Below are 16,110 nucleotides of genomic sequence, written 5' to 3'. Positions count from 1 at the left end.
TTTTTTTAAAATCTTTCTCACTAATCAGTTTTTTTTACACTATAGGTTCTCCTTGTCTTTTTCTTTCCTGTTACGTCCTGAAGTTTTTATTGCTTAACAAGGAGTAGGCTCTTATTCCCCAGGTGCTTTTTGAATTAAAACAGAAACTTGGCTTCATCCGTTTTTACTTATTTTTTTCCTTTTCCTTTTTACATTAGTTTTCTCCAACTCTGTGTGTGTGTGTGTGCGTGTAAGAAAAATCATCCTTCACTTCTCCCTGCACAGACTTGTTTTGTCTTAAATAAATATATACATATTAAATATATATATTTTTAAAGATGAAAATGTGTCTATGAATAGAGATCTTTCTTCCCTGATTACTTTGAGTTCCTTAACATTTAATCTTGCATGGTCCTCGCAGTTATTATGGTTAAAAAAAAAAATCCGGGAGTTCCCGTCGTGGCTCAGTGGTTAACAAATCCGACTAGGAACCATGAGGTTGCGGGTTCAATCCCTGGCCTTGCTCAGTGGGTTGATAATCCGGCATTGCCGTGAGCTGTGGTGTAGGTCGAAGACTCAGCTCGGATCCCGAGTTGCTGTAGCTGTGGTGTAGGCCGGCGGCTACAGCTCCAATTAGACCCCTAGCCTGGGAACCTCCATATGCCGTGAGAGCGGCCCAAGAAATGGCAAAAAGACAAAAATAAATAAATAAATAAAAATTAAAAATTAAAAAAAACTCCATATTCTTTAGATGAGGTGCAGACCATTCTGAAAGCTCTGACTCTCAACCTTATTACACAACTCTAATCAAATTACATCCTTCTCTCCCCTGTTAGGGGCAATAAATGCCGTTTTTCCTGGCTGGGTAAACTTGAACATTCCCTGCTGTGCATATTTCCATTTTAAAAGTTTTCAAGTCAACCTTTTTACTATTCTGAACGGTTATGGGAAACCAAGGAGAACACTTGCAAATAAGATGTGGTGCCAGCCTCTTCCACGCTCCTTCCAGCCCTGCCTAGGGCTCTCCACTGTAACGTCATTGGCAGGATTAGAGGGATCAGCAGTGTCCCCATGGCTGTGCCCTGAAGATGCTTTTTTGCCCCCCCCCCCCACTCTGGAAATTCTACGTATGAGATGTTGAAATTAGTGTCTGGTATGTGAAAATCTGTCAGCAGCTCCAGACCCTACTTGCTGTGAGATGCAGACCTGATGAAGGTAGGAGCCATGATGCTCCAAAGCCCAGGCAGGTGGCTGCAAGGAACCGATGCTGTGGGCACGTGCTGACCGTGTTTGCGGTTAAACCTTAGCTTGATGACGACCGTGCAGAGACCTGGGCAGAAAGGAAGACTTCTAGCTGGGAGATTGTTGTGAGTCGGAATCAGCGTCCTGAGCAGGGGGGAAGGACCATGGCATGAGGGGTGTGTAGAAGGGAGATGGAGGGGAGGTGATGGAAATGAAGTAGGGAAAGCACTTCATTTAGAAAGTAGGGAAGCGCTTCAGAGGGAATTTGCTAAACCAGGACCAGCTCACGGGAGCTGACATTGCCACTTAAGCTGCCCATGGCAAGCCACTTCGCCGGAGGTCCTACCTCCTGCCACCATGGGCATTTGGTGCGTCTTCTATGATGGGAAAATCAGATATTGAAAGGCATGATAGGAGTTCCCATTGCAGTTCGGTGGGTTAAGGATTCCTTGAGGATGCGGGTTTGATCCCTGGCCTCACTCAGTGGGTTAAGAGTCCGGCATTGCCATGCACTGTGGTGAAGGTCACACATGTGGCTCAGATCGGGGGCTGCTGTGGCTGTGGTGTAGGCTGGCCGCTGCGGCTCCTATTCACCCTCTAGCCTGAACTTCATAGGCAGCAGGTGTGGCCCTAAAAAGAACGGAGGAAAAAAAAAGGCATTGGATGGCCAGCTTTGCCTCCTTTCTTCTCAGAAAGGAGTGGCTCAGGACCACTCCTGCCATTTCTCCAGCGCCAGCAGGTATGCGCTGGCAAGGTCTTCACAGGATGCCTCCGCTAGGCCCACGCCAGCCTCTAAGGGGGTCTTTACCTTGCCAAGGAGGAAACCAGGATTTGCCTGAGGCCACACTGGAAACGTCTATCTAGCTTTAGAACTCCTCTTCTTGCAGCTCTGCCTGCCTCCTGTACCGGGATCAGTTACCTTTGGACCGCCCCCCCCCGATGTCCCCTCTCCCCCCTTTCTCTTTTGCTAAATAGTAGGGTGACCACCTAAACAGGGTACTGAGGATTAGGCGAAACCACATTCTGGGCTTATATTGTTCTTTCCCTTCATCTCTTTGTCATATTTTTATTCCCTGAAAGATTAACCGGCCCCACCCCGAAAGCCACCTCGATGAAAACAAAAGCCCCACGGAGTTCCCAGAGCTGAGATAATCTCCTGGCCGAAGTGTTAGGGTTGCACGTGGGCCCTGGGCCTCCCCCTGGCTCCTTCAGGTGGATCAGAAGGGTGGTCTCACCCAGTGGCACAGGGTTCTAGGGGCGGACCCCCGCTGCCTAGAGCGTGCCCGGCTTTGGTGCTTGGTTCTGCAGTATGCAGATTTAGTCCGTACCGGTCGCCCTCCTCTGCCCCCTGCTTCCCTACCCCTTTGGCTTGGCTTGGCTTTTCTTCTGAAAACTGTGCTGCACAGTTTTTTTCCCAAAGGACAGAAAGAAAGGTTCAGGGCTGATCGTTGGGGCCCTGCCTGCTTTACCCGAAAAATGTCATAAGCCCCCCGGAACTGTTCTGGGCTTGACCACGTACCTGGGAAAGGAAAGGCCACATAAGGACACTGAATTTTCCAAAGTTGCAATCTTTCATGTCTTTAAACATCCAGGAACTTTAGTGTTTAGCCCCAGGCACATCAGCCTGACTGGGGCGGTGTTTGGGGTCAAGCCTGCACCCGGGGATGGGTGACGGGGGTGACCGAAGCTCCAGCCCCTGACCTTGGCTTTGAGCAATTCCCTGTATTCAGGGCACCCATGTGGTTGATAGGAAGGAATTTTAATGGGTTCTGTGAATAAGTTTGTAAGTAAACTATTTAGGAAACTGATGACCGAAATAACAGATTTTTTAAACGTCTTTAAAGATTTTAGGAATAACTTAATTTTGAGTTCTCCTTCTAAGGGACTTTTGTGCACTTTGCCCCATAGCCTAGTTAAATGATTTTCCTGCGTGCTTTCTGAATCTTCCTGAAGTTCAGTAGTTGTGAAAATGAGAGAGTCCGTTGGCTGGAAGCATGGGGTGGGCACGGGTTTATATAATTTGACCTCTTTTCTCTCCAGATTAGTAAATATTTACACATGACCTTATCAAACAGCTTGGGTACATTCGGTCACTCGAAAGCCAGCCTTCCAAGCCGGGACTGCCCCTCGGCCTGCCTCCAGTTCCAGCGGGCCTCAGAGGAAGGTCTTACATTTGTTTTCTAACGTGCTGCATGCAGAACGAAAGCGTCCAGCTGAAAGTGGGTCTCAAAGCAAAGTCTCCCTCTTTCCATGGAACCCGATCAGATTTGCGCTGTAAATCTGACTTCTGCCAAATTTGACTTCGGAAGATTCAGGTCTGGAGCAGAATCCAGCACTGAGGAATCCAAAAAATAAATACGGGATTCTGGCCTTAGGTGTACCCCTGCGGCCTGAGTTCTCTGGTTTCTTGGGGCAGGTCATCACAGAATGCCACTCGAAGTTTAAATGTCTGTCTTTTGTAAGTAGGAAAAAAAACAAGCGGATCACTTTCCTGTTTTTGTCAAGTGGCATTGATGTAATATGGTTTGAAAAACATAACTCTGGCATTTTTAAAGCAGGCACAAAGTTTTGAGGCCGCCTCTGCCCTCTTTTTCTGTAAGCCCTTGAAATCTGGCAGATTTAAAACTCATTGTTACAACACATAGGTTCTTCACAGCTGACACGGAAAAATAATAAAGGCATCTGAGGGTTTTGGTTAGTAGGCTATGAAAATTACAGTATTATTGTAGCAGCCTCACCTGGTAATAACATGTTCATTTTGTCAAACTTAATCCGAGTACATGGAAGCACATTGTCTGGTGTTCTGTTGTCTGAGGACAATAGTACAATAGTTAAGGCCGGCAAACAGTTGCCAAAGAAGTGAGAGGCTTTGAAAAATCAGTAACTGTGATAAGAGCTATCCGTCTACTTACTGCAGAATGCTTACTGTCTCTGTGTTAATGACTTCTCTATTTTAATTTTCCTTGCAGAGTATCGGGAAGGGGTCATTGTGGTGCATAGACCCAGAGTATAGACAAAATCTAATTCAGGCTTTGAAAAAGACACCTTATCACTCACACTCGAATGTGTTCAATACACCTCCCGCCTCTCCTCAGGCATATCAAAGGTAAGCCATTCAGACTTTTTTTTGGTTTTCATTTTCGTTTTGGCCCTTGGTGTTGCGTTATTTTGGCAGAGACCGTCACTGAAACTAACTGACGAGTCTATATGACTTGGACAATAACTGTAGATAAATGAGCCCGAAGTTAAGCATCCTGGGAGGCATGTCCGTGGCTGTATTTTCTGCAAACCTTACCGCTTCTGCCGCTTGGGAGGGTGTGTCTCCTTCCCGAAGGCTTCCTGGTGGGTGGAATGATGGCTTCCTGGGTGGAAGCGTTTGCAGAGGAAAGTCGGCAGCTTCGTTGTCTGAGCGAGGGGCGGTTTGTTGGGATGGGAGTCCAGGATTGAGACAGGTAAGCAGTTCCATCTTCCCATCATCTGAGAAAGAGGGTCTCCAGGTGTTCTGGTGAAGGACGCACTGAGCTGTTGCCATCCCTGTCTCCATGGAGACGGTGCTTCAGGGCGATCGTTTTGTTGTGGTTACTTGGTGTTTACTTGGTGTTTGAAGCAGAACAGCAACAGCCAAGAACAGTCAAGACTTGGATTGCTCGTCACCACCCCATTTGTTTTAAAACTTTGAGGTCCTGGGTGCCATTTTCACAGAGGTGTAATTGGAGGGGAGGGGATGTCACCTGTCACTGGAGAGGAAAAAAAAAAATCAATGTTAGATTCTAAGAAAAAGAGCCAGATAACTCAGACCTAAATTTTAAAACTGATCATCTCGTATGTGGTGCTTGAGGTTGAAATCTATCCCTTAACTCTTTACGCACACACATGATGTTTTAGGTTTATAGATAGCATTCTCTTGTCACCGCCCCGTTAAGAGATGTGATTCTTGGACTACAAGTTTATGCCAGTGGGAATGGCATGGATCCGAAGACGGCAGTAGTTTCACAGTCCACGTCGTTTGCAGGTTCTTGCTGGGTCTGGTGTTTGTTCTGCAGAAGGGAGCACAAAGTGATCCTCTGAAACAGCATTAGTGAAGTTCTTGTGCATCTCAGTTGAGAAGCATTCCATCACAGACCCTGGACAATCAGTCTTCAGCAAGAGATGGGGAGGAACAGCTGGGCTCTCTGAGAAGACTGCTGTATGTCTGCCTTTGCTAGGCGATTAGCGTGATGGTAGCCATAGCAACTGCAGCGTCTCCATAGTAACGCGTAGCGGAGACAGGTGCAGTTGCATCACAAGGCTGTTTGTTGCCTGGCAAAAGGACAGGCCATTAGTACTTAGATATACGCTGTTGCCTTAGAAACAAATAACCCTCCATAGCAACTACAGTTGGTTTGAAAGATTTGGGGGAAGAAAAAGGTTGTAGCAGCTTTTGTCTGTGTTCATAAAAATCAGCGGAAGCGTGCTTTATTGGAAATGACAACTTGAGGTCATAGAGCTATAGAAGATAAAATGGGATTTTCCAGAGCAGCCCAGCCAACACTGTAGAAATGTCCAGAAGGGCAGGGCCATATGCTTGGTTTTCTCCTGGAGGCCATAGCCCCTCCTGAAATGGGGGAGAACTGGGATTGGAGTGGAGACTGGCTGATCTACACACGGTTGGTGGGGGGAGGGGGTGGCCCTCATTCCTGGAATAATAGTTCCCAGATTCTCAGGTTTCTTTGACATTCTGTTCCCCTTGCCCTCCGAACCCCACAGAAAACCCTTCGCTTTCCTCCTAGTCAGAACCTCAGAAGGATTTCATATCCTTTTGCTTCTAAGAAGTTAAGAACATAAATGTTATGCACTGGGTTATATCGTTGGTTCATTTAGACCAGTATTTTGTTGCCAAACGTGACCCCAAGGGAAGCACAGTAATTATTTAATAATTTGAAGGATTAGAGTAGAGCTCTAGGGGCTGCAGGAGGCATATGTATACGATTTGGGAGCTGGCCTAAGCTTCACGACTTCATTTGATTTTTTTTTTTTTTTAGTATAGGCATAAAAAGGCAGATGAACCGAAACTTCTGTAATGAAAATAATTTCCAAACGCAAACTTCAGATCCCAGGCTGTCACAGCCAGTTCCTCTTCTCCCAGTTGATTGAGGGGAGGGGAAAAGTTTCCTTCTCTATCCAGGCCAGAGCTTAGATTTCACCTCCGTAAAGGTTCCCGGATGTGGAGTGAGAAGACATGGCAGATTCCATGTCTCAGCTCTTCTCTGCCTCTTCTCTGTCTCAGCTCTGTGAGGACAAGTCACTTTCCCTTTTTCAGGACTATGATCCCTTCATCTGAAAGCTTGGCATTCGCTTCTCTTTCCTCTAGTGTGTGAAATTGTACTAGTGTGTAAATGCTGGATGACTATACCATATTTGTTTTCTTTGTGTGTGTGTATGTGTGTGGGGGTTTAGGGCCACAGGTCCAGCATATGGAAGGTCCTAGGCTAGGGACCGAATCAAAGCTGTAGCCGCTGGCCTAAGCCCCAGCCACAGAAATGCTAGATCCAAGCTGCATCCTGTGACCCATACCATAGCTCACCGCAGCGCCAGATCGTTAACCCACTCAGCAAGGCCAGGGATCGAACCCGAATCCTCACGTATGCTAGTTGGGTTTGTTTCTCCTGAGCCACAACAGGAGCTCCCTGTACAGTATTTGTATAGTGCACAGTGAGGTATTCAGTTCAGTTCTGAACTCTCAGGCCAATCGTGGATGTGACTTAAGGAAGATGGAAGTGGGGCACAGAGAGTCATTAAACGGGGACCACAAATGTCCACTTGACCTCTTCTGTCTGGGTCCCCTGTGGTGCATGCAGGGAATCACCTGCCAGCCCCGCAGCTTTGCTGTGTGGGGCACCTGGGAAGTGCTTGGCTTTCACGGAGCTGGTACTTAGCATGCCGAAGATGGTGATTATACTAGACGGGTGGTTATTGCTAGTACTCGCAGGTGTGCCTGGCAAGTAGCGCTCTGAACCAAGCTGCAGGTGGCTGGAAACTGCAGGGAAAATGAGGCATCTGAAAACACTGCCCCCCAACCTCGTTCGCATCCAGATATAATGCTGAGTATTGGGGCACGGAGACTTGGGCTTCTGATTTGCAGTATAGTCTTCGGGATATTGTTAGAAGCATCACCCTGATCTCTGCCTTCATCGTCACCGTGTGCTGTGTGTTGTTTGTCCTCTGTGCTGTGTCCAAATTGCTCCTTTTTGTAAGGACGTTGATTCTACTGGCTTAGGGGACTCCCCTATTCTAGCACGACCCAATCTTAACTCATCGCGTCTCCAATAACTGTTCCCAAATAAGGGCGCTTTCTGAGGTACTGGTGGCCAGGACTTGAATGTCAATTTGTGTGTGTGTGTGTGTGAATAACACACAGTTCTTCCCATAACAGCCCTTTTCTTAAGGAAAGCATTTCACCGATAAAAATAGGAGAAGCAGAAAGTAAGGAAGTGTTCAAAAAACAAGGAGTTCCCGTCATGGCTCAGCGGAAATGAATTTGACTAGCATCCCTGAGGATGCAGGTTCGATCCCTGGCCTCGCTCCATGGGTTAAGGATCTGGCATTGCCTCAAGCTGCAGTGTAGGGACAGGGAGAATAGATTTGCGGTTCCTGAAGGGGAGTCGGAGGGGCGGTGTTGGAGAAGGGATGGATGGACTGGAAGGGTTGGGGTCTACAGATGTAGGCTGTTGTCCACGGAGGGGATAAATGACAAAATCCTGCTGTGTAGCACAGAGAGCTGCCGTCCGTGTCCCCCGATAAACCATAATGGAAGAGAGTATTTGACAAGGAGTATGTCTATGTACAGCTGAATCACTTTGCTGTATACTAACACAGCTATACCTCAATGAAAAAGAAATGCTAACATCATCTGTGATGTGGGGGTGACACTATGTACCTTTGATATGATATTGAGAAATTGTCACTTTACCTCTGTTGCCCCCCCTCCCCCAGACCTGTAACTCCAGTGTCATCCGAGGAAAAACCATGAAACAAGGTCTGTCTGCGGGGGGCGGGTGGGCGGCATTCTTCAAAACACCTGCCCGGCACTCTTCAAAGCTGTCAGGTGGTCAAAAACAAGGAAAGTCTGAGAAACTGTTATGGACCAGAGGAGACATGGCATATCTTGGCTAGGTTCCTGGAACAGAAAAAGGACATTAGGGGAAGCCTAGTAAAGTAGGAATAAAGTGTGCCGTTGCCTTGATAGCGATGTACCAGTGTTGGTTCCTTAGTTGTGAGAAACAGACCATGGTAACCTCAGACGTTCAGCCCGGGCAACCTGCGTGGAGGGGGTGTGAGACCTCTGTGCTGTCTGTGTAGCTTTTCTGTGAAGGGAAAAGGCAGTTCCCAATGCTCTGACTAGTTGAATTTATCTGTGTTCAATCGCCACGTCATTTTTGTTATAATGGAAGTAAAATCCACTGCCTCACTGACCCCTTTGGAGCCTGTCTCTGTTCCGGTTCCGTCAGAAGAACTGATTACAGGAGCTCTCACTTGACCCCCTTCTCCCAGGATCTGCTGAGCTGTATCAGGGGCTCTAAGTTGGTGGTTAAAGTCCTTGAAACTTTACTTCTGTGAAGCATGCTCACTGTGCTTGGAAGAGTCCCTGAGGCTGAGCTGCCCACGCCAAATCAGCTTCTATTTGTTCTCAGCTTTTGCCAGTGTGACCCGCAGCCTCTAGATCTGGAAAGGGGGGACAGAGGATGGTGTGTTTGTGTTTCTTAGCCAGACTTCATCAGAAGAGTCCTGTTAGGCGTTTTAATGTTTTTGTTGTCTCTGCCTCTCTTTCCCAGACATGGAATTTCTCATTAAAGGATATGCATGCTTTTTATTTTGTTTTTATTTATTTTTTTGGCTGCCCCCGCGACATGCAAAAGTTCCTGGGCCAGGGATTGAACGAACCCACATCCGAGCTGTAACTGGAGCCACTGCAATGACAACACTGAGTCCTTCACCTGTTGAGCCACTAGGGAATTCCAGGATGTGCATATTTTAATGCTTTTGATACAGACATCGTCAAATTGCCTTCCAGTTTTAAACTCCGTTCCGATCTATACTCCCGCCTACCTTCTAGGAATTTTTCCATTTCTAATCTTTCTCCATGTCTGATGGTTAAATAAACAGACAGTTCCCCAGCAGGTGACCTTGACTTGTATGATTTTGATACTTTATCATGGGAGCCCTTCAACTTTATGATGCTCGATTCATGCCTCTAAATAGTAGATGTCCCATAACAACATTTATGACAACAGGTTGTTTTCAAAGGTTATCTTTATGGATCTTATGTAGTACCCTCTCTGGTACGGACACCACGCCGAAATCAGTTGACAGAAACAAGATTTCAATCATTGCTTACCAGAGGTGGGAACAGGTTTTACGATCAAACAGTATAGTGTATAGAGCGTTTCCTGGATGATCATTTTTCGGAGAAGGGAAATTTTAATAAAATACGCCTAAGTTGGGAGCCAGAGCCAGTGTAGTTTTGTGCTTCCTTGGTACATCCAGAGAAATCTCAGTGTCTTAACATCTGGTTAATCTGATGTGACCACGTGACCCTTGGTTGGGCTTTATATGAACTTAAACCCTGATTGAGGGGCCTTTTGTTCCCCGACGCAGCTTTCATTTTTTTTTTTTTTTTTTTTGCTTCAATATCTTGACTCTGAAAAGAACAGCAACGTCTTTAGTATAAAGTGTTGTACTGTAACATGTACCGGGTTCGAAAAACCCACAAGACTTTTATTTGCTGATGGAGGTCTGAAGATTTAATTTTTGGATGACTTCATGTAAAGTTTACAGTGTCGAAACATCTGAAGAATGTTTCTGTTGCTCTCACCTAAATTTGTTTTTTTTTTAAATAAAGAAAATGCCGGGCTTTTAAGTTTATTGTTTAGCTCTTTAGATTTCTTTTTGCTTCTTCAGAGCAATTTAATGAGCCGCAAAAGATATATTAATGGCCTCTCCAGAGATTTTGGCCTTTCAGAAATTGAAGGTCCTAATGAAAATGGCTGATTTTAGTGCTGACTCAGCAAAAAGTTTTATATATGTATACACACAGACACACACACACACACCTACCTCCTGCTTGCTGCCCTATTCATGTACTTTGACCTTATTCTTTATAATTTTAAAAAATGCCTCCGTAGCAGAGTACTACTGCTAAGGATATAGACATTGCACAGCGGGAGTTCCCGTTGTGGTTCAGTGGTTAATGAACCCGACTAGCATCCATGAGGAAGTAGGTTCGATCCCTGGCCTATGCTCAGTGGGTTAAGGATCCGGCATTGCCATGAGCTGTGGTGTAGGTCGCAGACAGGGCTCCGATCCCGCACAGCCATGGTGTAGGCCGACTGCTACAGTTCCAATTGGATCCCTAGCCTGGGAACCTCCATATGCCGTGGGTGCGGCCCTAAAAAGACAAAAAAAAAAAAAAAGAAAAAAAAAAGAAATTGCACAGAGTAGTCAGTGACTGACTGAATCAGGGAAGTCAGCAGTGATTCCTCACCAGGTTAGTAGACATTGGCAGAAGGATGGTGATGGGGGTTGGGGGATTACTCCCAGAGGAGGTAGGGAAGGTGAGGTGGTGGGGAACTCATCCTTTTAGACAATTAGGAGATTAGAAAGTCCTTAGAATGTTGAGCTTGTTAACATAACCACGTTAATTCCCCCACTAAAATGCTGAATTTGCACACAGCAAGAAATAGCTTATCCATTGCTTGGATAGCATCCAGTAATTTTTTAAATTTATATAAGACATCTTTCGTTGCAGTGCTTCAGATTGGTGTGCCTTTAATCATTGGCAAAAGAACTGCAAAGCCACACTGAAGTCAGTTTTAACTTGCGTTGAAGGAGTTTGTTAGGTGGCTGTGTCATTGCACGTTTTAATTCATTCAAGCATAAAGAGTGAAGTGAGGATTCAGATTAGTTGCGTCATTCTTACACATTACACTCCTTTTGTTTTCTTGTAAGCGGCACATTTGATGGAAACCATAAATAGTTTGGTGAAAGCACCTCTCATTCAACACACTTACTTGTGTGCGTGTCATTAAAGAGAGTGAGGGTTTAGGCATTTTGAAAGCGGACCCTTATTACACTGCAACTTTTATGCTTTGAGTAATTTTTTAAAGAACATTAAATTCTTAAAGATCTAGTATGAAGCTTCATTGTGCTACATCTATAGTAGGATGTGCTAAATTAAGGGGGCAACGTGAATGTGGGATTGAATGACAAGACTTTCTAATAATAGTACCTTGAAGTACAAACTTTATTTTGTTAAAAAATTGGAAGAGTTCCCGCTGTGGCTCAGTGGTTAACGAATCCGACTAGGAAGCATGAGGTTGCGGGTTCCATCCCTGACCTTGCTCGGCGGGTTAAGGATCCGGCTTTGCCGTGAGCTGTGGTGTCGATCGCAGACGAGGCTTGGATCCCGCGTTGCTGTGGCTCTGGCGCAGGCCGGTGGCTACAGCTCCGATTCGACCCCTAGCCTGGGAACCTCCATATGCTGTGGGAGCGGCCCAAGAAATGGCAAAAAGACCAAAAAAAAAAAAAATTGGAGGAGGTATCAGAGAACAGGCTTAAAATCATAGGGGTTCACCCTTACGTATTGAAAAAACAATGCTCATTTACGGTATGAGCTTTAAAAATCCATTAGTTAGCTCTCATCTTATTGGCATATCAGATCATACTATCTATTGACTTCCATTCTGGTTTCTGAGTTGGTCTCAGAACATTTTTAGTCTCAGGATTTTGCCTTTCAGTGTGCCGTCCATTGTACATTTCATCCGCATTCGATCCAACATTTTTTTATTTAAATGGAAAATAGTCTCTGTTATCTATGAGCCCTTATATAGTAGGCATATCGTGTGAATATTGTGCCCAGTCGCCCAATTTCATTCCGTTTTCACTCACTTCGCAAGTCGAATGTTTAAGCAGCCGGGCTGATTGTATCTAATTTTACTTAGGTTCCGAGTAAAACTCATAGCTCAAGAGAGCCAAAGGGGAGTTCTTTTTCATCCTCTGAACTCTTGGGGTGCCCTCAATGCCTGGTTTGTAGTCTGCTGGTGGAAGGGTTAGGATCTCTTTAAATCCACTACTGACAAATTTCTGTAGATCCCGCTTCGGGGACGATGGATAACAGAGAGGTTCTGTGTCTCTCATTCCTGGTTAGAAAGTTGAAGTGTTGAGGGACCCAGTGGGAGTCTGGAGTTTTTACCGATTTGCTTCCTGTTTTATTTGCATCTCCAAATAGCCAGCCAAGGACATGGCAGATTTCTGGTCAGAGCATCTTAGGAGCTGTCAGAGGGGAGGGATGCCTCCAAGGTGGGGCTGCCTTGCATTCCACATATTTGTCAACCCCTTCACCTTCTTAGAGGGGAGAAATCGATCTAAGTGTTGGAAATATGAAAGAGCTGTCAAAAACGCATGAAATCAATGATGTACAATGTGAAACAACAGGCGGCATGCTCTTTGTTTTGCAGCAGCATAAAGTTGGCAAGTTTTTCATCACAATAGAAAATTAAAACCAACCACTGCAGTGTCAAAGTCTCCTCTTTCTCCAGCTTTTTTCTGGTTACACTAAATACTTCTGGATTCTATAGATTAAAAAGGAGAGGGGAGGGAGTTCCTATCGTGGCACCATGGGAATGAATCCAACCAGTATCCATGAAGATTTGGATTCAATCCCTGGTCTCGCTCAGTGGGTTGGGGATCTGGCTGTGAGCTGTGGTGTAGGTTGTAGATGCAGATCGGATCCCGAGTTGCCATGGCTGTGGTGTAGACTGGCAGCTATAGCTCCTATTCCACCCCTGGCCTGGAAACTTCCATAGGCCACAGGTGCAGCCCTAAAATGCAAAAAACATACAAATAAAAAGGAGAGGGATTAAAAAGTAGAGGCATAAAATAATTAGATTGAACTATGGAACCCATCATTCGTGAAAGATCTGAGGAAGACAGAATGGAGGGAAGAACTTGCTTCCTGTAAGTCCGTCAGCAGTGAATTGTATTGGTCAGAAGTGCACTGCAGGTAGTTTTAGGTTATATTGACCAAAAGGTGAGTATTTGCACAAGTGGTGTGATGGCCAGTAATTTCCACTTTCCGTTTGGACCAGACCTCACTGGGAAGTTTCTGACCAGGTGGGAGGGGCGTTTTGAGACCATGAGAAAAGCCTCGAGGCCGGCTACGGGGATCTGCTTGCCCCCGCAGGGGAGCTGGGGGTCTGGAGACCACACCTTCAGAAGGTCAGCATGTCAGCTGTCCTCCACTTCGGCCAGGAGGGATTTGGATCCAATGGATAGAAATTATAGAAAGATGGGCGCTCGGTCCAAGAAAGCTCTCTCCAACAACAGAACAGCATAACGCTGTGCCAGGCATGTACCAGGAGCTGGGGCAGTGTTTGGGTGGGAGGGTCACTGTTTGGGTAGTGTGTGAATGCAAGATGAGATGACCAGCTGCCAGTGTCCCTCCAAGAGATTGAATTAATGCTGGGAGAATTGCAAGGTCATCCCTTCCAACTCTTGGGAGGTTCTGTCGCTAAGTCTGTGGAGCTGCAAGCACTGGAGCTTGCTGGCGTATCGCTTTGTGGCGCGGAGTTTGTAACTGTCCCAACCCACCGTGTAGGTTGGAAAACAGGCATGGCTTTCTTTTGCATAAAGGAGAGGTCAGATTCTTCTCTTGAAATTGTTAAGTCCAGCTCTCAAGGCCGTGATGGGACTAATTTAGTTACTCTTCATTCTGTGTCATCCAGCGTTTTGGTTCATGCCCTGTAATTACCTCCCTTGTTTTAGTGACACGTCTTTGCAGTTCCTTCCGTGTGAAGGAAATTATCAGTGCAGTGTTTTGCCAAGCAGAAGATCATTTCCAAAAGCCGTCCATCAAATCCCACAGACCTTCCCCCTATTGTTTAATCCACTGAATTAACCAGAGCAACACACACCCTTTGTATAAAATCTCCATGGAGGAGCCAAACCGGTGCCCTTATTCTGTGCTGTCCCATGTTTGGGGCCCGTCGCTGGTCACATTCTTAACCTTTTGCTTTTCCTTATGTGAGGCCCACGTTGCAGACTCTGCCGCATGTGTGAACGGGGCCGGAAGAGCGTGAGACGCGTCAGAAATTCAACATTAATTGCTCACTCTTGCTGATTTTGAATTCACCTGGAGAATGAACATTCATAAACCATTTAGACACATTTTTTTTTTTCAATGCTTATCTTCTTAGTTGCTTAATCACCAGCGTCCAAGTTGACACGTGTTCCCAGTGTGTTTATCTACTTTTCAATGGAAAGTGCTGGTCAAAGTCTGTTAACCACCCGTATCTCTCTAACAAACTTGGTACCTCCCACCCCCCAACGCACACTCCCCATCTGCTTTGGCAAGAATGAAAGTGAATGGAAAACATTTTTTTTTTTTTTTTCGGAGGAGACAAGTGAGAAGAATTTTCGTAGCTTTCTCTTCCTTCTCTAATTCCCTCCTCCTCTCCCTCCATCCTTTGTCCCCTCCTCCCCCTGCCCCTCCTCTTCTTCTTCCTTCTTCTCTCCTCCCTTTCCCCTCTGCAAGTTGTGGGACTTACATTTCTTTTTTTTCTTGTTTAGCTATAAGAAGAGTAGAGTATCTTAGGATTCTTTTGTAAGTTAGTCATCATCCTTGGTCCCCCCAACCCACCCCTGCCTCGTTTCCTTCTCTGCTTGTAGAGAAATTGAGGTACATAGAGGGATTGTCCCCCTTTTAAACTTTCCAGCGGTGTCACCCACTGGAGGGTGCTGTCCAGATGGGCTTTGGTGAGTTCCTCAGGCTCCCAGCCCTGTCCCTGGCCTCATGTCCAGCCGCACTTGCGGTGGAGTGGTCCCCAGCTGGTCCTGGGGGCAGATGGACAGATGCAACAGCTGTGATGTCCTCTGAGGCAAGTCTGGAACAACAGCAAGAAGGAGAAAAGTGAAAAAGATGTACAGATCTGAAGGTTTTGAAATGAGGCGCTGCCATCCTCAGCCCTGCCCTGCCTCCTGAGTCTGACCCTGAGGTAGACCAGCAGTCAGGCAAGGCGCCCCGTCCTGGCCCAGGCTCTGATGAACTTCAGTGCCCTTGGGCAGGTCCTCTGCCTCCCCAGGCCTCAGCTCCTCATGTACAGGAGGGCACACGGTGGAGGACAGCCTGAGAACCCCTCAATGGTCCATCCCTGTGCTCCCTCCCAGCTCCTGCAGGCTGAGTATCATCAAACCAGGCCCAGAGCAAACCCCAGTAAATCTCAGGACGAGCTTCAGGTTAGAACCTAGCCTGGGTTCTAACTGTGACCTCGGCCAAGTTACCTGAACTCTCTGAACTTCCATTTTTGTCATGGCTATTGTGACATAAGAATACCTTTCTCAAAAGGGTGCCATGGGCATTAAATTAAGTGTCAAAAGGCGGCATCAGATGCATTTGTGCCTGGCCCACAGAAAAATCAGTGCATTTTAATTTGATCTTCCTCACCATCCCAAGACTTTCTCTTGATAATTGTATAGTCTCATTTTTACGCATGCGGCCTCCCAACTTGACTCCTATCTATTCATTTGCATTGAAGGGCATCTTTATATATTATAGCTTCTGTAGTTTCCACTAGATGTAGGATCTGTGAAAACCCAGATTCCTTTAGAGTTCTCTTTCCCTGTGCTTTAACCCTGCATGCGGATTTTACCCAAAAGATATTTATCAATGATCTCCCTTCGAAGGCAGAGCTCAGATTGTAAGTGCAAAATAATGTTCTCCTGGTTGCTCAGGGGTCATTGGCTGCCCTCCCTCCCTTTAGTCGGGGCAAAGGGCGTATGGAGGGCCCTCCCCTCTAGTGACAATTCAGTGATTTTGCAGCGTTGGTATTTCTGGCCTTCATCTCCTTTCCCATCTGT

The 16,110-nt window shown here is 46.2% G+C and overlaps 1 protein-coding gene across 11 annotated transcripts in view; it reads left to right on the top strand.

The window, feature by feature from the left end:
• FOXN3 (forkhead box N3) overlaps positions 1-16,110 on the top strand; it is a 415,529-nt gene that overhangs the window by 226,708 nt on the left and 172,711 nt on the right. For all 11 annotated transcript variants that reach the window (XM_047796330.1, XM_047796332.1, XM_047796329.1 and 8 more), the window contains one exon: positions 4,191-4,327. In XM_047796330.1, coding sequence (XP_047652286.1) covers positions 4,191-4,327 — 137 coding nt within the window. The remainder of the gene's footprint in view (positions 1-4,190; positions 4,328-16,110) is intronic.

This window comes from Phacochoerus africanus, chromosome 9 (genome assembly GCF_016906955.1).
Source record: "Phacochoerus africanus isolate WHEZ1 chromosome 9, ROS_Pafr_v1, whole genome shotgun sequence".
Taxonomy (NCBI): Eukaryota; Metazoa; Chordata; class Mammalia; order Artiodactyla; family Suidae; genus Phacochoerus; species Phacochoerus africanus.
This window is presented reverse-complemented; position numbering and strand designations above follow the sequence as displayed.